At 34.1% G+C, this 27,644-nt stretch overlaps 1 protein-coding gene across 1 annotated transcript; it reads left to right on the plus strand.

Moving 5' to 3' along the window:
* The first annotated feature begins 3,527 nt into the window (after positions 1 to 3,527).
* Positions 3,528 to 26,490, plus strand: LOC134664606 (protein artichoke). The gene is made up of 5 exons (XM_063521336.1): positions 3,528 to 3,727; positions 20,213 to 20,432; positions 20,776 to 23,898; positions 24,142 to 24,434; positions 24,740 to 26,490. Exons 2-5 carry the CDS (start codon positions 20,282 to 20,284, stop codon positions 25,310 to 25,312), a joined length of 4,140 nt encoding a protein of 1,379 aa, XP_063377406.1. The 5' UTR covers positions 3,528 to 3,727; positions 20,213 to 20,281; the 3' UTR covers positions 25,313 to 26,490.
* Positions 26,491 to 27,644: the final 1,154 nt, after the last annotated feature.

Below are 27,644 nucleotides of genomic sequence, written 5' to 3' on the forward strand. Positions count from 1 at the left end.
AAAAAAATTTTCGAACGCGGGACTTGAATCTTTGTATTTGGGGATATTATTAAAAGATAGGAAAAGTAATTTCAGCGTTTTGTAAAATTCATCCCCTAACAGGGTTAAAAAGGGGTTGAAAGTTTGAATCCATTACAAATCCGAGTAGACACACATTTCTTATTGGCTCCCAGGCTTGAAATGCTTAGAATTACTCAAGGAACATATGTGATGAAGCTCATAGCTTAATAAAAAATTTTTGGGTCAACTTTATAACTGCTTCCGCTATATGTATAAATTTTGGTTTAGTAAAAGCATCAAAATGTATAATAATCTTCCTGATATTCACTTCAAACCTCCATGTGAACATGTGAAATCAGAAATGAGGAATCCGATTCTGATTTTAATTTCTTATTTTGAAATTGTTATGGATTTGATCTATCTGTTATCAACAGTAAGATTTGAGGACCTGGGGCCTAGCCAAGATGACACTCGTGGGTAGAAAATGGCAATCAAAACTGAAAATTTAATCATATATGGAAATAGCCACAAGACATTTCGTAGCATCTGTCATCCCGAAATGTTTTTTTCTATTTTATTAGGTATATTATTTTTCTAATTGGAAGGGTGAGGTGTCATCTCCATACCATTTGTAACCAAAAATGCCAAATATCGCAAAATTGTATTAAATTAACATCAGCGTACCCTTTTATTTAGAAAAATACTATAGGTAGCGCTTGTCAATGTACGACCAAACCCATAACAGTTCCATAACAAGAAAACAAAATCAGAATCGGGCTCATGATTTACGCAGAAAGAAACTTGTAGATCGCAACATCCTAAGCCGGCCCGAAAGACCTTCGCAAATAACCCGTTACAAAGTCAAAGTCAAAGTCAAAAATACTTTATTCATGTAGGCCTAGTAACAAGCACTTATGAACGTTTTACATAATAATATATTATCTTAAGCTAATTATCAGAGCAATTTATTGAAGTTAATATTATTCCATAGTAATATTGGATTATTATACAGATCAAATTTAATACTAAGAATTTCACAAAAAGATCGTCAAACATAAAAAAAAAATTGTATAAAAATACTAGTCTAGGATGTTTCTAGAATAAAATCTAAATGTCAATAAAACTTAACAAAGAAGTACATACATTGAATTATCTATTTCGAGTCACCATTAATCCCACGTTGTTTTATCACTCATGTAGTCTTGTGTGGTATAATAAGCTTTAGAAATAAGTTTACGCTTTACATAATTTTTAAATTTATTAATTGATAATTCAGTAATATGGTTTGGAAGTTTATTATAAAATCTTACACAATTACCCATTAATGATTTTTTAATTTTATGGAGCCGTGTGAAGGGCACTGCGAGCTTATGTTTATTTCTAGTATTAATATTATGAATGTCACAATTTTTCCTAAAATTAATAATATTTTTATGTACATACAGAATATTCTCATAAATATATTGACAGTGCACTGTCATTATGTCAATTTCCTTGAATTTATCTCTAAGTGAGTCTCTATGGTTCAATTTATATATTGCTCGAATAGCCCGCTTCTGCAGAACAAAAATGGTATTTATCTCTGAAGCACCGCCCCACAGTAAAATACCATATGCCATAATGCTATGGAAGTAACTAAAATATACTAATCGAGCTGTTTTCACATCAGTTAACTGACGGATTTTGCTCACTGCAAAAGCTGCAGAACTCAGTCTACTCGAAAGAGTAGCAATATGGGGACCCCACTGAAGTTTAGAATCTAAAGTTATACCAAGAAAAACTGTACTATCAACTAATTCCAATTCCTCATCCTTCACAATGACACTTGTTTGCACATGCCTTACGTTACTACTAGTGACAAACTGAATACATTTAGTCTTTTTCTCATTTAACAATAAATTATTAACATTGAACCAATTTACTACCTTTGAAATAGCATCGTTTACATCATTGTACGCTTGTTGCTGTCTTTGAAAATAAGTGAGGTGTCGTCTGCAAACAATACTATGTCATGGTGGGTCTTTACAAGGAATGGCAAGTCATTTATGTAGATAAGGAACAGGAAAGGCCCCAATATTGACCCCTGTGGTACACCCATAGAGACCAATGACCCCGGTGATCGCTGTCCACTCACATCGACCCTTTGTATTCTACCATTTAAGTAGGACTTAAGTAAATTCAGTGCCGATCCTCTAACTCCATAATAGTGTAGTTTCCTGATCAATGTTTCATGACAAACGCAGTCGAACGCCTTAGACAAATCAAATATTTACATTTACATTATGAAAATACAAGAGATGAAACAAAAACATGTACCCAAAGTGTATCAAAAGGCCCCCGGTGCGTTCGTAAGCCTTTATACCCATTTTAAATTAACGAAATGACAAATTTCAATGGCTACCATTTATATCCATGATTTTGTATGTAGTTATGACCGTTCATACAAAACGATTTAGAAATGAACTCGAAACAATAAGTTTTGTTATTTGTTACGTACTCGTATCCTATCTTTTGGATTAATTTCATTGAGGAGGGTTCATAATGGTATTGGTTATTTTGCAACAGTAAAATAGATTAGAGTTAGACCAAGAAAAGTCTGCGATTTTGATAGGCCACGCAGTGCAAGTCTTATTTGAAATATCAAATTTCAATCAAATTTTGACATATAAATAACATTTGCACTGCGTGGGCTATCAAAATCGCTGCAGACTTTTCTAGGTCTGACTCTATATATTTTTGGGAATATACAATTGTCACAGACAATGCGATATTGATTGCACTGTGTAACATAATTTTATTACAGTTTGAATATGGTTACCTTCACAATTACATTCGTTTGTTGTCATTTGATTATAAAACCGTGGTCGCTTCATTGTTTGCGCATATTATATTCGACACCAGGAAAAACAGAAACGTATTCGTACATTTACAGCTCGATTTGCTACGTGATACGTACTCGTATTATTCCTTTTCAGAATTTTACATTTTCATGTACCTATACATGAAAATATGTGTTTCAGTAGTCCTCCGATTTGAAATTTAGTTCTGGCTCAGTCTACATAAGACACAAATAGTGTTTAACGACTTTTGTATGAACGAAGTCACGAGTCGGGAGTAAAGTTTAGTTCAATATAATTATTTTATTGTTACGGACATTTTGTACACATTGAATTATTTTTCTACTAGAAAATGCTATACACAGTAACTTATTGACACTGTAATAACAAGATTTATGCTTAATAACCAATAAATAGAGCAACAGCAATAAATGAACATTCTCAACTGAAACTAAGAAAAAATAAAATGCATAGCTGATGACGTCACCGCCATAAACTGAGCAGCATCGGGAGCGCAACGATCAAACGAGCTAATTCCGCTGAAATCGCATGCAGAATCTTTGCCCGCGTCTTACTAGCGGGAACTTCAAACTAATCAGGAACACAGCACTGTTCGCGTTACGCGTGTACGATGTACGTAATTTATTAGCGTTTATTCTCATATAGCGATGTGTAGGGATGTTCTACGCAGACTCCGTCGAGATGGCTGCTCCAGTGTGATTCGGGAGCCTGGATGCGGCGGTCGCTCCCGGTCCCGTCGTCTCCCAACTTGCCGAGCTCTCCGTTCAGTGTTTGGACGTTCCCGCTTTCACGGATTGGATACTTGACAGCTTTGAGTGCCGGTTTGACTGTGGAAATGATAACATAAGTGCTAAATGAGTGTGCAATTGGTAAGTTTAACGATGTAAGTTTGTTATAAAATTAGAATTACTTACTTATTAATAGTTACCACTAATAAATGACAGCTGCGTTAATATTGCCACAAAAACTTATAAGTATTTATGTTATAAATTTCAAAGGAAAATATCACGATATATTTTGATTCCTTCTACTTATATCTTTACTGGAACTGCATCCTAAAGAAAGTAAAAACACACATATACGTACATACATGTTAGGTTTTTTTGTAGTTTTTTTTTGATTAAAAGTATAGAGGTATAAATATCTTTTATTAAGTAGTAGGTAGATGCTAACAATATAATATTATCGATATTAAAATTATGAAACGTATGGACATGGACATTCAATTGGAGTAGAAAAGTTATTACGTAATAAATTAATAATTAATCAATAATTAGGCACTTTTGTAGGTTAACAAGTAGGCAAAAAGTTGAAAGAGTGAGTTAATAATTGAGTAACCTATAGGATTATTTTAATAGTTAGGTAAGCAATTTTTATTAATTTTAATAGTTTGTCTCTTTAAAAATAAGTCACATGTTGTCCATAATACTTATTACTTACTAATAACTAAAAACTTAGTAAGAACCCGTAATTTTATTTTAAGGATATAATATCATCAATAATTAACATAGTGAAACTATGTTATTTATTCCTACCTGCAAAAGTCTAGCTCAACTTTATAAATAAAAACAATTTATGATATTAATATGTCCATGCTATTTCGCAGCATGGCTAAATAACAATGGGATTCTTGCTATGAGATATGAAATCCAAAATCTGTTCGAATTTAAATGCCAATATTAAATGGGAATCAAATTTTGAGTGGGGCCCTTGGGGGCAGGGCTTAACATGTCAGCCAGCTTTGACTTGACGTGTGCGCGTTTATCACCTTTCCCCAGTTTGGTTTGGGATTGCCTCCATCCTTGCCTCCATTATACATTTTTCGCATTTTAATTATATTCATGAAAACAATGTTAATAAGTATACCGGGTGTGGCCTGTAAAATGAGCAAAAAATTTAACTGTAGGCTGTACTCCTCATACTGACCAACATTTGTTTAGCGACTTTTAAAAATAACTTGTGGTTTGATTTTTAATACTTACACTTTAAAGTTTATTCTAAGACGCAATGTATTGAGAATTTTGTTATGTTTAAGGCGTGACAAGCAACTTCAATCACAATGATATGGCGTGGCGATGGCGTCCATAGAAGATAATATTTATTTTTTATGAAAAATAGGGAGTCTAAATACTTCATAATTTTTAAAAGTTGTTGAACAAAAGTGTCACCGCTCGAGGAGTACAATCTATGTTTTAATTATTTGCTCGTGTTACAGGCCACACCCGGTAGAGTTAAATTTGGATTTCGCAACTCAAGTATTTAATCATTACTTTGTTTAATTGACAACCATAATTTAGGCACCGTAGAACCACCGTAATTAAAGTCAATTACGTTTAAGTGCCAATTATCGAACTGAATTATTCTTCCATGTATTAAAATACTAGCTTCTGCCCGCTACTTCGTCTGCGTAGGATGATGATGATGATTGATTATAAATATTTATATCCTTCCTCGGACTTTAAACCATCTCCATACCAAATTTCGTCTAAATCAGTTCAGCGGTTTAAGCGTGAGGAGGTTACATACAGACATACAATGTTACTTATGCAATTATAATAATATTAATAATATAGTAGAGATTTAGCCCAATAACTACTACTTTCAAATAATACAACAACTATAATAAAAGTAAACGAGTTCATTTTGAACCATTGTTGTTAACTTTTGGAAAAATAATTGTGAAAAAATAGTTTACATATCTGATTTCTTGTAAAAAAAATATGGTGTATTTAAAACATGTCAAATGTGTGTTTCTTCTTAAAGAGTAATTAACAACTTCCATTTTCTGTCGAGAAAGTCCTATTCCATCCAAAACATCACATAAAATAAAAGATATACTTTAATTAAATGATCGGTATCAAATATTATTGAAAACGAGCAGCCGACTGAGTTCTCAAAGACGAAAATTATGACGAAAAACTGCTTGAGAGAATATTAAATTAGGAACGTAAAGGTATTTAAGTAATATTTCCTTGTGACAGCTCGAGATGTCGCACTGTGGGCTGATCGCCTTTCCTAGAAATAGAAACTCAATTTTAAAATTGTCAGTTTTTTTATTGAAAAAGGTTTTTTTAGTTAATTAGCTATAATTACATCCCAGAATGAATACTTTTCCCGCCTACTACTACTTTTAAGCCACTTTTCCGAATGAAGGTTGAGGGAGGCGATGGCTGAGATACGCGTTATAGGTACTTGTGAACGGGTGCTGTTTGTGGAGACCAGTCTGTTTAAGCTAACACGAGCTAAAATATTATATATAGTAACTTTATTTTTGAGTTTAATTACAGTGAGACGCCTCATTCTGTTATCGTAAGTATATTTAATTTCACTTAATGAATGTGTTAATTATACAGGATTTTGACTCTTGGAAACCCTATACATCTCTAAGGATAATTTGATATACTATTATAATCCTATAGTTCTGACACTTAGAGACGTTTACACCTCTAAGTATTATAGGTTTTTTTTTGTGTTTTTGTATCTGTATTTTTTATATTATTTTGTATGTAATTCCACATTAAGAGACCATATGCTAAGTAATTGTAATACATAAATCACGTTAGTTTGAATTGGTAGTTGCAGTTAGTTGTATTTTATAATTGTTGATGTATTCTCTTTATTTATTTTTCGTCTCAAGTTAGGTTTGTTATAATATGAATATAAAAGTAAAATATGTATTATTATTATTATTTTTGCTTGTATGTAAATTCAATATTGACGTGTAAAAGTTTGTGGCCTATTTGCTGAATAAATGTTGAAGTTTGAAGTTTAATATAAGTGAAATTGGTCGGGAAAATAATTACTATATTTTTTTCGGACAGTATGCCAAAAAATCACAAACAATTGGTATTATAAGCACCTGCAAGGATATAAAGTGGCCTACAGTGATTCACAGTCCGCCGGACGGTATCGGCCTGTCAGTTAGAACAAAATTTTGACAGTTCCGAACAACTGACAGGCCGATACCGTCCGGCGGACTGTTAATCAGTGGGCCCCTTAAGGGTTTACCTTTTAGTTCCAGAGAAAATCTCATTATTCCCATACGCTCTATACTCGTACAGTTTTCTGGAAAAACTTCAATAAATACCTACTATTATCAGCCTTATGACAGGTACAGGCTTTTGATTTAAAGTACTAAAATGAAATAAATTATTTGTGTAGCTAATTATGCAGATGAATGAATGAATGAGTTAATTAACCGTATGTAATTAACTTCGGTGTACCTATTTTCCTCGCATGGACAGTTGAGATAAAATAATCCCATCAAAAATATTAATGTGACATGAGAGCTAAGTTCAATAATTATTAAGAATATGCGTCGTTGTTGACTTCGCTGGGAAAAGAATTAAGATCTGATATGGGTGCCAATTTTTAGTTCGCTTGGGATGTAATTAAAATTTAAGATTTGACTTGGCAAAACACAAAGTTTTAATTATATCCTATAATCGAAACACCTTCAAATAGCTTGATAAATAAAATTTGTTTGGATATAGAGTCTATTATCTAGATTTAATAATCCTTGAAACTTTAGGGCAAATTTGGAAGTTGAGAAAGTTAAGGAATTAAAGTGTAGCACCTAAAATTATATATTTTGTAACTGCTTAAAGTAAATAATCGGCTGAAAACCTATTAAGTATTTTGCTGATGATGGTTCATTGGCCTGAAGGCCTTCCCTTTTCTTTGGCATATTTTCCTGACGAATGTGCCAGTCTTGTAATAAATAGTTGCCAGTCATCGCGAGTTCTTTTCGGTCTGATTGCTTCGGTGACCATGAGGATGAAGCTCATGTTCGGCTCCCGACTTCCTTTTTTGATTTTTTGGAAGCTAGTTCTGTTAACATGATATATAATTATATTATAATTATATTATTTCAGATATATTTCAGATATAATGTTATAATAATTTCTCAGCTTGCCTCGAAACTAAGCAAATGTCGCCTGCGGTAGCCTTAACCGCAACCTAAAACAGTGCACTTAATCATTATCGACAGTCCTTAATTATACTCGTCCAAAATAATTGTTCAGCCTTAATTTCGTTAAAGCTTTTAATTGAAAAGCAGATTTAGAGCCTGAGCGCGGTGTACAGTTGCGCGGATAAATGGCCTTCATTCGTCACTGGCCGCGATGTATGTACGCGCGACGAGAGCTGTGTCGGGTATCGGAACTTATACTGGGTACAAAATCAAGAGTGAACAGGCACCTTCTGGGCGAGCTCGCTCCATCGTAGGCCACGTCTACGCCTCGGCTAGTCTGTGGCCATGAGTAAGCCCATTCATAATAAAAAAAAAAAAGTACCCAGCAATATACAAAATACTTTGCAAAAGACAAAACTCAATATTTTACTAGCGGTAGCGATGCTGGGGGTCGACTATTGAATTTTGAGCGCTCGATTTCATGTGTATTATTAATAGAGCGCTCTCTTGAATACTATCTCCACTACTAGGCATTAAAATTATTTTATAATATTTTTCAAACTGAGAAGGTTCCACGATATATGTCAATTCAGTACAATTTTGCGGCATTTGGCATTTTTAGGTTATTACGGAGATGACATCTATCATACCCTACCCGTACCCTTCGCGTTTGAAAAATATTATAATAGAATTGAAAATTATTGGCCAATAGCACTAGATTCCCAATTTCTATCGCGCAATATTGCAAAAAGAGCATTGCGCCGTTTTCCACAGATTTTCGAATGACTCGAAATTTAAAGTCGGCCCCCTGTTCTGGCGTTGAAGTTTTAATTTAATTAACTAGGTTTCCATTTTTATTTCACATTCGTGATGTGTTCAATTCTCGGAGAACTGCTAACGAGTTTTTTAATTTTTAATATTATTTATAACTTTGATAGGAAACAACATTGTTCATTTTTACTTCATATGGTTCCTACGTATAAATTAATTATTTTATTCATCAGTTGGGCATATTTATCGTGACAAATGATGAAACCTAGGTGTTATTGTTAGTCCAGGATTTACTAAAAAGTAATTTTAGAAAAATAACGCCATTGATTCAAAAAGGTGCTTGCCTTTCCTTCAAAGAACAACATTATTGCTGCGACCATGTTAATTTTTTAAAAGCAAAATGAAGTATAAAACGTGCGCTCCATTTCCCAAGACGCTGGTAAGACCAGACGTTTGTACCTACATCGCTCACTAAACTTGTACATTGAACTCTATTGCCTTGATGATAAGGCTGACGATATATATGTAACAGAACGTGATCTCTGGCACAACACGTGCCAAATGACAGCCCGAGGGCCTCCCGTCCGTCATGCCGGTATCCGCAAAATAGTGAAACATGAGATTTGATTCGTTACAGACGCCATGACATATTACTAGTATTTTGTATTATTTATAGCAAGATTTTGTTTAGACTGCAATGAACATAGTATTGTTTATTTAAATATTTTGTAAGAGATTAATTTATGCACTTTGTGATTACGCGCAGTTGTTGATCTTTAAATGGTTTCGAAGAGATTAATATCAGTAGCCATCATAGGTTCTTCGCATTCAGAGAGTAAAGGGGGGGAAAATTAAACTCCTTTGCTCTTCGATTGAATCTATAAGCTTCAACCGAAATTTCGGTTTTAGCAAGTTTCGGTTTAAAAAATCATATTTGGTCTGAAGGTACGGTTTAAGGCAAAAAAATACCTACCCAGAAACATGGGATTGGACCACATAAGATGGTTTTATTAAAAACTCCGTTTAAATACATAGTTTGAAGTTGTCCTAATCGCCGTTAGAGATTCAAATATCAATTTAATTTACAACCTATTTAAATAAACAGAAATCAAGTGATTAAAGAGTTTTCAATCAATTCTGTCCCAGGATGTAAACAGCAAGGAAAAATACAATGAATGCTGATGACAGCCGTCTTATCGAATCCCGATTGGGATGCCATTATTAAAATACCCTTTTCACTTTTCATGCTCGTAAAGTTCAAGCATTAAGGTTACAAATCGTCTGTTTAGTCGGCATTATTTTCGTCTAGCAAATCCTTTGATCACACAGACATCAATTTGATAATAATTTTGTACCTACAGAGTTGGTCTTTTGTATTTATTTTATAACAACATTTTTGGGCCTGGTGTGTGGAATGGCAGTGGGAATATAATCATTACATTCGTATATCGTAAGTGTTAATTAATACCTTTGTGTGTTAACTCTCTAACGTAACGCAACGTAACTTTTTGAACTACCTGTTAACTTCTATGAGTTTTTAATTTCGTTCGTGCTAAAAATAATCACTTTGCGGCGACAAAATCGGCTATCGTCTGTCGCCTTACTTTTGTTTGATCTTTGTGTTTCAGACGGGAAAGCGTTATCTTTAAATAAGTTATTGTAACTAACCTTTGTAAAAATAACGTTCAAAGCTTTCTTTTTTTCAATTTCATTTAAGGGTTTTAATGCAATAATTATAGAATTAAATTATGGATGTTACGCCAATACAAACTTAATATATTTTCTTATGAACTTTGACATAAATTCGAAAAACTTTTGATAACAATTGTTTCAATACTACTATTAGTTGCAATTTTGTTTTACTATAGGGAACGTGGATGAGCTGTAGGGCACAGCATAGGAGTAGGAGCCCACTGTTTATTAGTTCGAAGTAATACCAAATTAAAGCTTCCAATGTAGACCCTTAAAATGGCAGAAACTACAACGCACAATAAAACGTCGTGAACTGTAGAGGGCAGCACTTTAGCGTCACGTTTCAAGTACAGTTTATGTTTCCGATTCAGGCCACAAGATGGCAGACCCGCCAACGCGCATGGCATATACCTACCGGTTTATCCCGTATCTTTTCCGACAGTGACAATTGTAAGCAACCTACCGTGCAATTTGTTTGTGTAGTGACGTTATCATTTGCTTGATTTATTGCCCTACCACATGCAAAAAAGTTGTGACTGTTTTTCTGACACCGTTTTTATTATAGGAATGTTTATTCCAGGCGCACTTCATTAAAGTTGATGTTTGTTGTTGATGATTGCTTTAATATTTTCCAACGTCTTAAGTCGTACCTTTTTAGGGTTCCGTACCCAAAGAGTAAAACGGGACTCTATTACTAAGACTTCGCTATCCGTCCGTCCGTCCGTCCGTCCGTCCGTCCGTCCGTCTATCACCAGGCTGTATCTCACGAACCGTGATAGCTAGACTGTTGAAATTTTCACAGATGATGATTTCTGTTGCCGCTATAACAACAAATACTAAAAACAGAATAAAATAAACATTTAAATGGGGCTCCCATACAACAAACGTGATTTTTGACCAAAGTTAAGCAACGTCGGGAGTGGTCAGTACTTGGATGGGTGACCGTTTTTTTTTTGCTTTTTTTTTTGCATATGGTACGGAACCCTTCGTGCGCGAGTCCGACTCGCACTTGCCCGGTTTTTATTAAGTAATAATAATCAACATGATTCTATCAGTGTAGAAGTAACTAGTTTAAATTTTTTTGGCCCCAATTACGTCGTTACAACGTATACTTACATTCAGAATATTCAGATCTCCCCAAAGAAAGCTAAACAAATCATTGGCCATTGATATTAAGAAGGGAATTAATTGGCTACTCTCGGCAGTAGGTTAGTGACCTGGGGCCCGGGAGAGATTTGTCAATGTTATCATCTTTTCATGCGGACTGGGGGCGATCAAGGGAGTTTATTAATTGTACTGTCCGCTGAAAGGTCGTAATGGTGATAAAGATTAGTTTTGGATCTTTTATGTGTGTGGCTGTGATTTTCCAGATAATATCACGACTCGGTTATTTCTGTAACGAATGGCTACCTGGTAAAGTCTTGGAACGAGGAATCAGAAGCAATTCTGAATCCTTCCCAAGTGAGTCCTAACTCCACGTACTCATAGGTTTACTTCCTCATTCCTCCTCTAGTTCAGTTTCAGTTTCTCACAGCGCTTTTCGGACACACTTAAATCTAACAAACTTCTGCAGTCATTACATTCTTAGATTTCATTCCCACACTTCTCACTCCCTTCTCACTACAAGCTTACACACACACAAGTTCACACTCCTCTTTCTTTCCTAATTCCTATTCTTATATTTAATATAATTCCTATTCTTATGTTTATTATATTGGTATCTCGCGATGATCATGACCCCCGCGACACAGGCCATGCCTAGTGCGGGGTTCACTGTAATGTGCCTGTTAAACTTTTATTGTGAATAAAAATATTGTTATTGTTTTCTTTATTTATTTTTCGTCTTAGGTTAGGTATTTTTATAATATGAATATAAAAGTAAAATATAAAAACACTTACAAAACAATAAAAATACATATAAATACATTATAAAAAACCTAACCTAGGGTGCCGCCAGCAGCGGGGCAAGGCCCAAGCTACCGGTGGTCAGGGCTACAGAGAGAGGATTGTTATATTTTCTGTAAAGTGAAGGTTAAAAATTTCAGAGCACATTTAATATTACTGGCATCAAATTTACATGACAAAGTTATAATTATTTTTAACATTGCTTTTGTGATCACTACCTACTTACTTAATTTTAGAAATGAGAAAGTATCGATTTTTTTCATAAAGATGTTGTAGGTACATTTTTAAGAAAGAAATATTACTTTGACAGCTGACAGATTAAAATTATATTTGTAACAAAAAATTAACAGATTTTAAAATGGCAGTTGATTTTTATAAAATATAAAAAGTATGTACCTATCTGAAATACGAACAATTTCATATCAGCATTCGCGCTTGTTTATATTTGTTTAAACGATTGCTTTTAATTAATATATGCGTATTAATTCAAGCAAATTATTTATTTTTCTGTTTGGTTCTGCCGGCAAATCCCTCACTCGCATCCCACATGATAAACGGTATTACCTCGTACTTTTGTTATGCTTTGAGTTATTATCTTCTACCCGCAGTCATATCTTATGTACCTACCCCGATTTATCAAAACTAATATTTCCTTGTATACATATGTAGGTACAAAAGTTGTTAGAAATAACATCCTTGTTTTATTTATTAGAATCACCGTGTTTTAGTAGATGTTACCAATACCTATTACTAGAGTCTGGCTACTGAAATATTACACAAATGTTTGGCGGGAAATTCAAAATATCTTGGGCTGGTCACACTTTGTGAAGTAGGAATTATAGTTTTGATACTAGACAATATTTTTGATCTTCTGTGCACACGTAAGGTACCTACCTAAAGGTAAGGTATCGTTGACTTGCACTCAAAGTCAGCTCACATAATTTCTACCACTAGGTATGTAAAATACAGTCAACGATAAACACATATATGTTAACACTTCCTCACAATATACCATTGTAATGAGGCGAAAAATGAAATGTAGTGTAAATAAGACTTAGCTCGATAATACCGTAATATTAATCCAACACCAAAAAAATACATAAGTACCATGCCAAATATGCTAAATACTTACTTACTTCGCTGGCTCAGCGACCCGAAGTGGATCTTGGCCTCCGACACTAGATTGCGCCATTCGTTCCTATTCTGTGCGATCTGACGCCATTCAGCCGCTTGCATGCCACATAGGTCTTTCTGGGCCTCGTCGATGCATCTGTACCTAGGCCTTCCGACCGGACGTCTCTCCCAGTTGGTCGCCCCAGATAAGCTCTTTTACCCGCACGACCCTCTCCCATCCTCTCCACATGGCCGAGCCAGCGAAGTCGAGCAGCCTTGCTCTCGCCGATGATAAATGCTAAGTATCAAAATATTTATAGAGCACCAACCTCCTAATTTGTTTACATTTGTATAGGAGTTGTAAACATTGCAGTTTTTCATTATACAACGCTACACGTCGATTTCGCACATTGTCGTAATTATTTACGAGCTTAAATAATAGTTAGCGAATCTCACTCAGTATAGACATTATTAATATTAACTAAAATAAACCCCTTATAAACCGCAAACAATTTGAATGAATGACATAAATTGACAACTGACTTTTAGCTTTTTTCTAAATCATAGACAGTTGGTGATACAACAAAGAAATATCTGTCAACAATTTTTGGCTAGCCAGACTCTACATTATAACTTATAAAATAATTTGTATCTAGTTATTATCAATACTAAATGATTTGAACAAAAAGGAATTAAGAGATAGTTGTTTCTCTTAACTGAAGTCAAAAACGAGTTGGTTTTCCGGAGCTGAATAAGTTGTTTTTTTTTTTAAATACGTCATGTCACCTAAAGGGTGTAAAAACATGGTTTCATGGCAATACATTAATATAAGGGTACTAATATTTCATTTTATTTGCAGCCTTGGGTAGCGCCCTTCTAAATGCGCATGTGTTTGCTTTGATCTTTCCTTCACCGTAAATAATATTTGGCGTTTTTATACACAAATGTGCCAATTTTACATCGGTGTTTTGTTACCTACGTGAGCTATATATTTTTCATGTTACTGTATGAGGTCATTGTGAATGGTTCATTGATATGCGGCCTACTTACAAATTTATTTTTAATTTTGATTTTTGAGCTCCCCAAGTTTGCTACTAACTACCATTGCGACCTTACTACGGCAGCGTTGACATCACCGCTGTATCTATCAATTTCCTAATGTTACAAAATGCCGCTGCAGTTTCATAGGTTTGTTGAAACATTAAGCAAATAAATATAAATATTGTAATAAAACTTATGAACTTTAGTAACTAAATTATAGTAAGTACCCTAAATTAATAAAAATATAACATCCCTAAACTTACACTAGGTACGGTCAGCCAAGAAAGTGGTCTAGGTACCACTTTTGGACTCTATCAATCAGATGATAGAGTCAAAAAGTGGTAGACCACTTTTTTGGCTGACTGCACCTACTCTAAAAAAAAAATCACCCCTCGGCAATTGACAGTTGCTACAGTTGACATCCGAATTTTATCTTACATCACTCTATGTCACTAAATCGATCTAATACTGCCATCTCAACCAATCATGAACGGAGATTCACCTTCAAGATCAGTCTTTGCTGACAGTAGACTTGAAACTACCGTCTGCCCCTTTAATTTGCCAGCCAAAAGGTTCTTGTACCAATATCAATTGCTATGAGATACATAGCAATGTTGCGGGGTTGCAAACTGCATCGCAACCATAATGTTATTTTCTAGTCCTAGTTTTAGAATATATTTTTATAATATGTATGCTAGAGTTATTTATGTATGGGCCACCAGTTGCCTGAAATAAAGATTTTCATTCATTCATTATCCAGGGGTCGTACAAAAAGTGCGGATGACGTCAAACCAGTTATAGGATGATTTCAAATAGTATTTTTGATTTTCATAAACAATTACCACTTATCATTTATCAACCTCTTTATTAAACGATATCGCCACTTGAAATGAGTAAGTACGTTTTTGACTGACACATTGTCAATCAGATGAACAATAAATTGACTTCGTTATTGTTTAGCTATTGTATCTTCACGATAATATTTAGCTAAAATTTATATTTACTAATGTATAAGAAAACGCTCTAAAATGTCATCTTTACTCGAATATTGTGGCAATTTTCCGTTTTTGGAGGTACGTGACAAACACGTATACTGCTCTTGCTGTAATCAAGATATACCAACGAAGGTAAGCAATATTAAAAGACATTTATTCGTGAAATTTATTTTATTCACTACATCACCCTACCACCTGTATTATTAATTCCATGGATTTATTTACGATTATTTTGTTACTTCATTAATACTACTTTGTTACTACATGTCACACGGAAGTTTAAATACAAACTCAAACATCATCCTGTGTGCAAGATTACGTCATTTTTACGTCATCCGCACTTTTTGTCCGACCCCTGTAATTATGACTCAACATCGTAAGTTTTCGGCTATAGGTAAGTAAAGTCCCAAGTTACATTACCGAGACTTAAAACGGAATAAAATATGGAGCTACACAGCATATTTTTCAATGAAATTAAGAGGAACTCGTGAATAATAGAGCGATGAACGACGTGCCTCAGACTTAATTTTATGCGAACGAAATATTTTTTGCTTCTTGAATACCCACGCTCTTTTAGGTTAAGGCATGAAAAGTAATAATATCGCTGATTCTATGTTAATTACAATTTCATATAAAAAAATTAACTAGGTATGGCTTGAGTGAAATGCTATAAATAAACATTATATTTGAATAATTCTGAATCGTATTGGAGTTTCCTTACTGTGTTTGATCATTTTTAGGTACATGTAATTGTTTTGAGGCATTCGGCCCAATTCGAACTTTAAGATACGTCAATTAATAGATCTAGAAACCATATGGATTAGATATGTCAGTGTCAAATGTCACTTTTCTTCAAACAATAACGTCACTTTTGACACTGACACATGTAATCCATATCGTTTCTAGATCTAATTGACGTATTTAAAAGTTCGAATCGGGCAGATTGTTCTATCAAGATCAAGACGTCATATCAGACTTATTCAGACCGGTAATAATATATTATATCTATAGTCTTTCTTTATCACAGTATTAACCTGGTTTCCCACATAGCGTCCTTTTCTGCGTCACATTAAATAAATGGAGCAGTTAGAGAGGATCACTGGCGTTAATAGCATAATAGCCGATATCACATGACGCGGCGTGCCAGCTTACCGTCTGAAAATATAGAATTATAATGACTGCGAGCTACCCGATTTATGTCGGGGCCATGTTGAGCATGTAAAATTTGAAGCCTGTTTTTTATCATGCGTGCAGGGGTTTTTTGTTTGGATAAAGTGCTAATATTTGCCGCTTACATGTGTATTTTAATTCAACAGTGTTTAACATCAACACTATCAACAGGCGTTACAAGTGGTGGAGGTTTCGATCTTCTCTTCTCCGTCGAATTACTCTTGGCAGAGCAGTCGTGTCGTGGTAGGTTTCGATAAATTGTAATAATTATCGAAACCTCGATAAATTATGAGACAGCAAATATATGCAATCAAGTTTTCATAGTGTTCTGTTAGTCTCAAGGACCGCTTTTTATTTTACTAACGAGTATAATAACAATAAAATACGATACGAGTTAATACGAGTAGATGGAACGCGGAAAAAAAATCTTTCTCTCTTATTAACTGGTAAGTTGAAAAAACGTTTTTTTTTGGTTCGCGAGAAACGATATAATACCGGTTAAACTCACGATGTTTGAAAGAGATACCTACTCGTTCTATTTTATTTTGACATTTTCAATTCAACCGGTTAATTTTGTTCCACAAGAACGAATTTGGCATAATCTGATATATATTTCGATTCAACAATTTTATTAACCGGTAACCGTAAACGGAAACCAAATCCTTTTCTTTCGCGAGTGAATGAACGAAACCGGTTTCCGAACGCTGATATAAACTGCTGTTATAAATAATTTGTTCCATTCATCCTAACACTCACCTTCACCTAGTTACCTAAGTGTTTGACTCCTTCCGTATTTCAATGGTTTTAAATTAGGCTTTGCAGAAAGAAAGTATTCCATTCTCTCTAATGTGAAACGACTTTTAATCCAGAACATTTACCTCTGGTTAACCAGTACATGCTTGGTCTCCGACTATACTTAGTACTTACGGATCTTGAGGACACATTTACGCTGGTTTTTATGACGTTGAAGCGTTTAATAAATTAACAGATCTGTAATGCAAAGAGAGCATAAAGGTAAAGGTAGAAAGTCGAATGAAAGGGCGAACGTATTCATTAAGATTGGGTTGTAAACTAAGCGTTTTGAATGAAAGGCGCAGGCCATGCTAATTAAGGAAATCTGCTTGGCTTAAAGATGCGTATCGAGGGTCCAAATATATTTTATCAACAAATCAAAGCCAATTAGGCTAAGTAATCTGTTGGAACTAAAATATGTCATTTGCAAACGAATGTACAACATTTATAAATGCATTTATAGAGTTATAATAAGTTAACTAGCGAAGCTAGTAAGAAAGCAAACGATTTCGAATCATTCATCTTAAGTTGGCAAAGTTTTCCAATCTCGGAATAGATGTCTCGGTGCTCTGGGTAAACCTATTTGTTACTTTAATGTCAAAGGAAAGTGGTTAATACCGTTCGTATTGCTGCATAATAATCCAATAAGAAATCAGGAACATCAATTTTTATAACTTTATTGTAGCTGTCCCACTGCCCGCCGACGAGAAGAGAAAAGAGAAACGAGAAGCGAGTTCTTTTTCACGCTGTTTTTTCTTAGAAAATTTTAATCCGCAATGTAAACAGTCCTCATCTACGGTTATCACACTCGAGAGCAGTGAAAAGGGGTTAGGTCTTGTGGAACAAAAATGCCATTTATGAAGTAAACTAATAGTGACGTCACCCGCTTCCATACTGCAGCAGTAACAACGTTAAGTACTGCAGTTGCCATCCGAATATAACCTTAAACCATAAACTTTAAGTGGATTCGTAGCAGTCAACCGTCCGTAACTTTCAAGTTGTGTCGAACTGTAACTTTTCCTTGTTTGTCGCCATCTTTAACTCTGGAAATGCTCCACAAACTTTGCGTAAATCTATCTCAATAAGCCAGGCTACACTGTCCAATGACGATCGTTTATTGCGATAAAAATGAATGAAAATTGCATATTCGGAAATATACGGCCAATAAAATTTAATTAGACGACATTAACAATGACGTATAGCCGGCTATGCTCCGGGCATTAGCGTAATTATATTGTGATTTCGAAATAATCGCGTGATAAATGACTTTTACCAACTTCAACTTCTGCTGGCTGTAATAATAATTCAGAATCGCCATTGGTGATTTGAAAACGACTTTAGTAATTAGGATGCCGGGGATCAATTAGCAGTTTTATTTCGTACACGTAAAATTTTGACTATGATATGATTTTCACTTTGGTTCAATTGAGTTTGCTTGATGCTTTATGATTACATATTCAATTACACAAACGGGTCTACCGCGATATAATTTCATTGTTTTTACCTTTAATTCCGACGTTCCCACACGACGATTCCGTGACCACAGCTGGTGCAACTCAGCTGAAACGTCGGAATTAAAGGTAAAAACAATGAAATTATATCGCGGTAGACCCGTTTGTGTAATTGAATGTGTGTACAAAACGCGAGAGTTTAAAGTGTTATATGCTTTATGATTATTAGACCGCAGTTTGATTTCTCATCATTCTAAAAGAACTCACAGGCTTCAATAACCTGAAATTCAGTAGCTGGTGGGGGACACGTTACCACATTTTAGCCTAGCATTATCAGATTTATTGAAGACTCGGAGCTCTGCTACGAGGATCAGAAGTCAAACTGCGGTCTAACAGTTATGCGACATTGTTCTAGAGACCCTGCAATATTACTTTACATAAATAAATGAAAGATAAATTTAGTTACAAATGACATTTTAAAACATAGCTCGTGTAACGAGAGAGCGTGTAAATACCTAAGTTCGAGACAGCTACAGTATCGAAGAGATATTTTCCTCTTGAAAAGTTCTGAGTTTCGCTTCGAGAAAAGTTACGCTTTCATTTTTTTGTATGTTATTTTAAGTGCCCTCAAGGGATCGTGTCCTTATTAAAATAAACACTCAGAGTAAATTGATAAGTTTTCTATTTTATCCCGAAAGTTAAGGCTGACCACAAACAAAACAAAACCGACATAGATCTAAAGATCCACTTTTTTGAAACAAACGCTAAACAAATAAATAATGAAAAGTTTATTTACCATTATTCCGCCTAAGCACAAACTCCCAAAAACTGCTCTATATGTAAATTGTTTCATTGATATACAGCCCGCTACTAATCTTTATTGCATGAATTTAAAATTGTTTACGCGCCCGTTGCCGCCAGCACTCGTTAATTTAGGCAATATTTTATTAAATTATCTCCATTGCTGCACGATATGTTTTTTTTATTAATTTTGCAATGTTCCAGTAAAGGAGATTTTGTTGATGTTCTTTAATTTATTAACTAACTAAATATTTTCCTCGTTAAAATCGAATAAATAAACATTATTAAAATTACAGTTAGGTACATTTAAAGATTTTTTAATACAATTCATATCAAAATACCCACAGTCTTATAGAAAAACCACTAAGTAGTTAAGTAGGAGCCTGCACTAATAAGCCTAAAAAACTTTGAAAATTGTTGTATATAACAAATAACAATATCACGACCAGTGATTAAACTACCTACATCATAGTTATGAAAGTATATGAAGCGTCTAAATATTTAATATGTAATACTGATTTGATATATTAGGGCTGTTGTTAAATTAAATATCATTTTATTAAAAACCTGATAACTTTTTAACTTTCCCATTCGTTTTTGTGGCAATATTTGACTTAGAATTAAATAAACATTTTCAAAATTTAATTAATAGTACCAACTAACCAAGTCATTCGCAAACACTAATGCATAACATTTATTTTGTCCCTTTAGCTGCAAAACACTTGACGAAGCACACGGAAGTTCCGATGCACGATGTTAGTGACATGACGTCGATTCAGGATGGCTATTTATACGCAGTTCTCCGGTGCAGCATGTGGACTGTACGCATTTCTAATGATCATCCATATTCCGATACTGCAAGGCGAAGAGCAACCCATGTGTCCTACTCTAGCAGAGAACCCGATTTGTCCGTGCTATAGCTTCAAAGAAGGTGAGTACTTATTGTTAACAAAACTCATGATACTATGAAATTTAATTACAGTTTGGAAGTTATCGTTCAAATGTTTTCATTTTCTTTGGTAAATAATAGGCTAAAAGGTATACTTAATACCAACACAGTGAATATTTTTTTTAATTTGGTGTGCAACTACCTCACAATAATATGTACTTTCAAAAACAAAACGATAGTTTTCCAACTAATTATTTCAAGAATAACGCAATTAATTCACTCAACCAATATTTTCAACAAAAAGTGAATAAAGTAATTCATTATTCAGGGGATTTAATTTAATTTTCCGTAGCGTGAACAAATATAAAATATTGGTTTATTTCAGGTCTATTTTTGGAGTGTCCCAGTGCTACTCCCAGCGCAGTAAAAAACGTATTATCGAAGATCAGAGGCACTATCCAATCTTTGTCCATTTACGACCTGGAGCGCTCCACCACCGAGCTAAAAGCCGATTTATTCCCACAGAAAACAAAAATAATCAATTTACAAATTTCACAGTCCGGCATAAACCAAATAAGTTCTAATGCTTTCATACCACTCAGCAACTCATTGGAATCCCTGAGCATAGTTTCCAGTAAATTAAACAGAATACCACAGGAGTCTTTCCTTGACTTGCACACTATTGAAGCACTAGATTTACAACTTAACGACATCGAAGAAATACAAGCAAACGCGTTCAAAGGGCTTAAACTTAAGAAACTTAGTTTGAAAGGAAATAAAATAGGAAATGTTTCCGAGATTGCGTTTCATAACTTAGAGGAGTATTTGACTGAGCTGGATATTACTGAAAATTTTCTGAACTATTTTCCTTTGCAAACTTTAGGAAAGTTGAACAAACTGAACAATTTAAGACTAGCCTGGAATAAAATCAGTTCAATCCCTATTGACTATAATTTTACTATATCAAGTTTGTCAAATTTAGATTTAAGTTCAAATGTATTCACTAAATTAGAAAACAACTGGTTTCGCTCTATGCCTAATATTAGAACATTAACATTTTTTAGCAATCAGATTCAACTTATAGATGAAAAAGCATTTTACTCATTAGAACAACTAGAAACGCTCGATTTAAGTCGAAACAAAATTACAACAATAGAAAAAAATACTTTTCAGAGGAATAGAAATATACGCACAATCGATTTGAGCCACAACCATCTCCATTATATTAGAGGTGTATTTGCAAACCTTCATCATTTGTCAGAAATATTCTTGTCGGAAAATAATATTCTTGAAATACCGAGCGATGCGTTTAGCAACGCTTTAGGTTTGACAGTTCTTAATTTAGAACATAATGCTGTGCAGCGACTAGACGACGACTGCTTCGCATCTCTTCAAAATTTAACGCAATTACATATGGGAACAAATTACTTAAGGAAACTTCCTCGTGACATTTTTAAATTCAATACCAAGTTAGTCACTTTAAGTTTAGATAATAATAAAATTAACGATTTAGACGAATTATTATTCGATAGCTTAGTCACACTAAGAGAAATCCGGTTACAAAATAATAAATTAGAACGTATTAAACGAAACGTATTCAGTCCGTTACCAGGACTTTTAGAATTACATTTACAAAACAATCTCATACAAAATATAGACTCGCAGGCTTTTATCACTTTGAAAAATCTTCAGCACATAAATTTGCAAGGCAATCGACTGGCCACTATTGGAGACGTATTTCCAAATAGAAATTCGTCTTTAGTCTCGATACAACTAAGCGTTAACTTTTTGTCACTATTGAAAAATAGCTCTCTCAGAGGCCAAGTAAATGTGCAAATAATGTGGCTTAGCCAAAATAACATAAAAATATTAACTGCTAATTTATTTATTGATTTGTTAAACATTCAAAGGTTGTATTTGAAAAATAACAGCATTGTACATATAGAAAATAAGACATTTTTTCAGCTAAAGAAACTGAAATATTTAGATTTAAGTAACAATAATCTAATTAAGTTAAATAATGAAACATTTTTCAAGATTGTAACGTTGGAAGAACTGTATTTGCAAAGCAATAACATAAATCAGGTGGCAAAAGATACCTTTAAGTTTTTAACCAAATTAAGAGTTCTTGATTTATCCCAAAACGAAATAATTGTCTTGGATTTTGACATTTCGTCACTCCCAATTAAACAACTCAGACTTAATAAAAACTCAATATCAATAATTGAAGCGGACTCACTCAAAACTTTACCAAACTTAAGTGAGTTGGAAATGAACAGTAATCTGCTAACTTGGGAGGATATCATTCAAGTTCAGATACCTGGCCTGAAGTCCCTGATTTTATCCCGAAATAACTTTTCGCTATTAGAAAACAAAACTTTTTCTCATTTACCCTCGTTACAAGCGCTGTCATTGGAACTATCAAACATATCCCAATTGCCTCCGGCAACTTTCATTAAAAACCAAAATCTTTTACGAATAAACTTAGCTTTTAACAGTTTGAAAGATTTACATAAAGATGTTTTCGCTTACACGACAATTTTACAAGAATTAAATCTTAAAGGCAACAGTTTTACTGATTTTCCTCACGTGGCTTTATTTAACGTCACGTCTCTTGAACACTTGGATCTTTGTCAGAATCAGCTCAGCAGTGTTGATTTTTATAAGTTTATTGGTTTACAAAATTTAAGAACACTTAGTTTATGTGAAAATAAGATATCAGTTTTGAATGGTTTCAGTTCACCTGCATTGAAAAATTTGTTGACTGTGGACTTAAGCAAAAATATGCTTTCAGTTCTTCCAGCGAATTTTTTTCAATATTCATTAGGATTGAAAGAAATAGATTTATCGCATAATCTTTTTAAGCACATACCTAGCAACGGTTTGTCAGACGCCGTTCTTCCAGCGCTCACGACGCTAAACATGTCTTCTAATCCTTTAGTGCAGTTATTGCAAACATATCCATCACGGCAATATCCAGCTTTAGAAGAATTAATTGTAAGGAAAACCAACTTGACAATTATCACGAGCAAAGATTTTGAAAATTTCCCAGCTCTCAAAAGGTTAATCTTAGTAGAAAATTCAATAGACAGACTATCTCCTGGTGCTTTTGCTAAACTGCATAACTTGAATATACTAGATCTGAGCCAGAATAAGTTAGACAACATCCCCAGAGAGAGACTGCAAGGATTATATTCGGTACGATTATTAAATTTATCCCGAAACGCCATTCGGGACCTCGAAGAGTTTACAGCGGACCTACATAGTTTGCAAAGATTGGATCTGTCGTCGAACCACATTAATCGAATAAATAAGGACATATTTCGGGGATTGCAGAGCCTCACAGAGCTGTATTTAAGTGGAAATTGGTTAGCAGCAATATCGCCAGATGCCTTCCGATATTTGAATAAAATAACGCACATCGATTTGAGCCGTAACTACTTCGAAGTAATAAGAATGAATATGCTTTTGGCTCTTGAAACGCAAGTCAAAAGCATTTCGTTTAACGGTAAGCATACATTTTATTCTAACTCCTTTAAACTTTGAGTAGTTGTAGACTTTAGCGAAATTGAAAACAAATATTTACTTACTGCCAGAAATAATCGTTTTTAGATAATATCTTCGAGCATTTATACATATATATGATATCGGAATAATTAAAACTATGCGTTAAAAGTTTTGTTTGTTCATATGTTTAAAATTAAACAATAAAGGTGATTATATCGACTAATGTCCACTGTTTTCATTTCAGATAATCCACTTACATGTAATTGTGAATCTCAAGATTTGTGGAGATGGATGCAAGACCATCATAAGATAATATTACCCGGCAGCGCTAACCTGCTCTGCGAACACCCCGAGGAACTACATGGGCACAGTTTTATAGAGTTACCGTCTCAGAAACTTTGCGACTTACCCATTGTGATCCGAGTCGCTATACAAGACATTACAACATACACTGTCAGCGTTACGTGGCAAAGCCGATACCAGAACGGCTTAAATGGCTACAGAGTGGCTTATTTCGGAGATCAAAATCCTAGTGTTGTAAGTACATAATTTTATCCAAAGATTTCACCGGCAATCGTCATTCAATTCCATCGTAAATAAATTAAACGTGGTAACTTGCCGGGTAAAGAGTTGTATAAAATACGTACAACCTTTACAACAAACATTTGAATACAAAGGCTCTGCATCACTTCAATGGTCCATAAAAAATATTTATGGTGCTACTGTGAATCCATTTAAATCTTCGTTTCAGCTACGGCTCATGTGCACAGATTTTTCATCTGCCTAATATGAAAACTTGAAAATTGTACAGCTTTGTTTACGTTACCCGTTATTTGTTGCAGATTCGCGGAAAAATAGTGAATGCAACACAAAGGTCTATACGGCTGAACCACTTGACCCCAGGCGCGCGCTACACTGTCTGCGTCATTGCTTTTGGAAACTTCGAGACGTCAACTCTCTCCGATGCTTCCATGCCAGATGCAAGAATTGCTCTTCTACCAGAAAATTCAAGTACCAATTTGTACAATGATGAACAGATATTCAATAACCTCAAGCCGTTTATGAACGATTCTCTTATAAGTAAATGTACTACTGTAAATACGATAGAAATTTTCGGCTCAGCTGTAGATAGTCCGTTCTCTAATACTTATATGGGAATTGCTGATATACTAACAAGAAGACTTAGCTTAGTGGTTGGGTGTTGCATGGGATTCATTGTATTTGTGGTCTTAGTATCGGCTTTAGGTTACATAAAAACAAAAAAACGTCCAGTTATCGCCAAAGTAGAAGTGCAGCAAGCACCGCAGTATATATCATACGATGACTTTTCTGCGCCGAGCGTAGAAGTACAAACTACAGACATGGATGTAAATTCAATAATTACAGATAAAAACAAAAACACAATGCAAACATGAGTGTAATAAAAGTTTCTTTCACACGTGAGTATCCCTTTATGAGTTGAAGGGATTTTTTCATTTTGGTTCCCGTATGAATAGGACTGAGTATCACTCACGATAGGTAGGAACCTTTTATAACCCTCATCGTCTTTGAAACTTTTCTGGGAAGTTTGACAGACACGAATGAATTATTACGATTCGGGGCTATCAATAACGAAATGTGTGATAATCGAAAAACTTTTATATTAAAGAACACGCGGATGGCAACCTGGTGTGTCAAACAGAACCTATTTTGTTTTCTCTAGCATTATAAGGACATGAAGCACGAACTTCCTGAAGAATACAAAATCAGATCTTGTTATTTATGTAATCTGACCCGTAAAGACTACGTGACATAATTATGTGTGCCTAAACAATAAGCTACCTACATTATGTAGCTCTTAATAATTATGTGGAGATCTCTCAGAGCCAGACGGCACTCTTAAAATATAAAATCGTAAAAGCTGTTACATTACATAAATAAATGCCGCCTGTGTATTCTGCCTAATCATTGGAGTAATTTTTCACAGTGGCAGTCGCTTGATCCTTGAAAATGAAAGTAGGTATTTGGCATCAAAAGAACAAGAAATGCTGAAGCTGTTTACTCAACCCCGCCTTCTCGTGTTTATTTAAATTATGACGTAATTTTGTAAATTGTATTTGCTTGTATGGCGAATAATTTTTTGACACATTAATAATAATGTGGTTCCTAGTTTATTTTACAACGTTTAACGTTGCATGTTGATTTGATACCAATGAATATATTATTGTGATTATTTGTAACTGATTGTAATTATAAATTGATTGTAATTGTAAAAAAAATTAGTAACATTATTGTGTATAATCATCTATAGTTTATATCCATTTCGGTAGGTGTTACTGTATTATAAGATAATACATTGTAAATGACTAATGTTAATACGTGCCACACAGAAAACGAATATTCACCTAGCAAGATGCAAATTAGTAACGAATAGCTAACAACTGAATTATTAATTAGTATATTAACTGTATATAAAACGAAGATATCAGGTGCATTGTATATAAAACATTGTACCAAATAATCACAACTTTATACTCTGTTTTTGATTCATCACAATCTGTTTAAAACTTGTACAAAGACTGTAGTATTGATAAAATAAAACTCCTAAAATTAATCGTTTTATTTCATATTTAGAGACCTTGTTATTTATGGGTACAGCTCAAGTTATAATTTAACTTCGTTATATTTAAGATAGTTCTTGTCGGATTCAAAGAAAAACTGAAAGACTTCATTCGTTCTTTAGATCTCAGATAATTAATGTTCTTATTTATACACAACGTTATTAAAACCCTAACACTTTAACCCGATATGTGTTGATCGCTTTAGTAAAATATGAACGAAATGCCAGCTCACTCTTCCTGGAGTAGAATTTAAACTATAAAATTTATCTAATTTTGACTGACTATGAATTATTGATCTGTTTATGCAATAATAATGTGGTGGCGTGAAATGATATCAATTTGTGAAGTTAAAATATTGGTATCTTGTACTATGGTTCCTTCTCAATTTATCTTTCAAAAGTAGACAGCAAATATTTGTATAGGTACATGGATTTTTGTAAGACAATTTCAATAAAATTTCCTGCCTTTGTGTTTATCTTTGCTTCAAGTGAAATTCAATGTCAGGGATAAGCTTTACGAGACAAGGAGTTAGAAATTCTATATCCTTGATACAAGATGTATTGTGTCGTCTGAATCAAATGGATGAAATGAATAATTCAGTCAAGACGATCGGATACTCTGCATTCAGTGTAACACCCTTTGCTATATATGTGGTAGGTCCCGGAGAATGGAAAATCGATTGATTGAACAACAGCTTCTAATCTGCAAGAAGAGAATGCGGAATAAGAAAATATGTGGCTTTCCATAAGAAAAGGGTCCTTATGCTTCATGTCTATCACAATTTCTGTTGGAATTTCTGATGACAATGACCTTATTGCACTTGAAGCATATGGAGCCTTCTCTAATGGAAAGCCATATATTATAAGTAATCGTGTTAGGTGGTATGAAAAAAAAATTTATAGTCGGTAAGTACTTATAGTACTCTCCTTAGGTACAATCAAATGAAGGTTTATCACTTTGAATCTTAATGCCGTTACATAGCGTGACTGTACATCATCAACAGTCACATAATACAAGAAAAATTGACTGTTGAATTTGAAACGAATACCTAGTGTGAAAAATATATATTTTTTAATAATCGAGCGAAATAAATTAAATTTAAATGATAATGGTTTAAATTTCAATAAAGTATGTGATACCTACTTCC

This window comes from Cydia fagiglandana, chromosome 5, assembly GCF_963556715.1.
Source record: "Cydia fagiglandana chromosome 5, ilCydFagi1.1, whole genome shotgun sequence".
NCBI lineage: Eukaryota > Metazoa > Arthropoda > Insecta > Lepidoptera > Tortricidae > Cydia > Cydia fagiglandana.

What these genes read in the sequence shown, in the direction of transcription:
- LOC134664606 (XM_063521336.1), top strand. Translation starts at nt 20,282, where the DNA reads ATGGCTATTTATACGCAGTTCTCCGGTGCAGCATGTGGACTGTACGCA. An exon ending in GTGCTATAGCTTCAAAGAAG is followed by an intron (nt 20,433 to 20,775) that starts GTGAGTACTTAT and finishes GGTTTATTTCAG; the next exon opens with GTCTATTTTTGGAGTGTCCC. An exon ending in GAGATCAAAATCCTAGTGTT is followed by an intron (nt 24,435 to 24,739) that starts GTAAGTACATAA and finishes TATTTGTTGCAG; the next exon opens with ATTCGCGGAAAAATAGTGAA.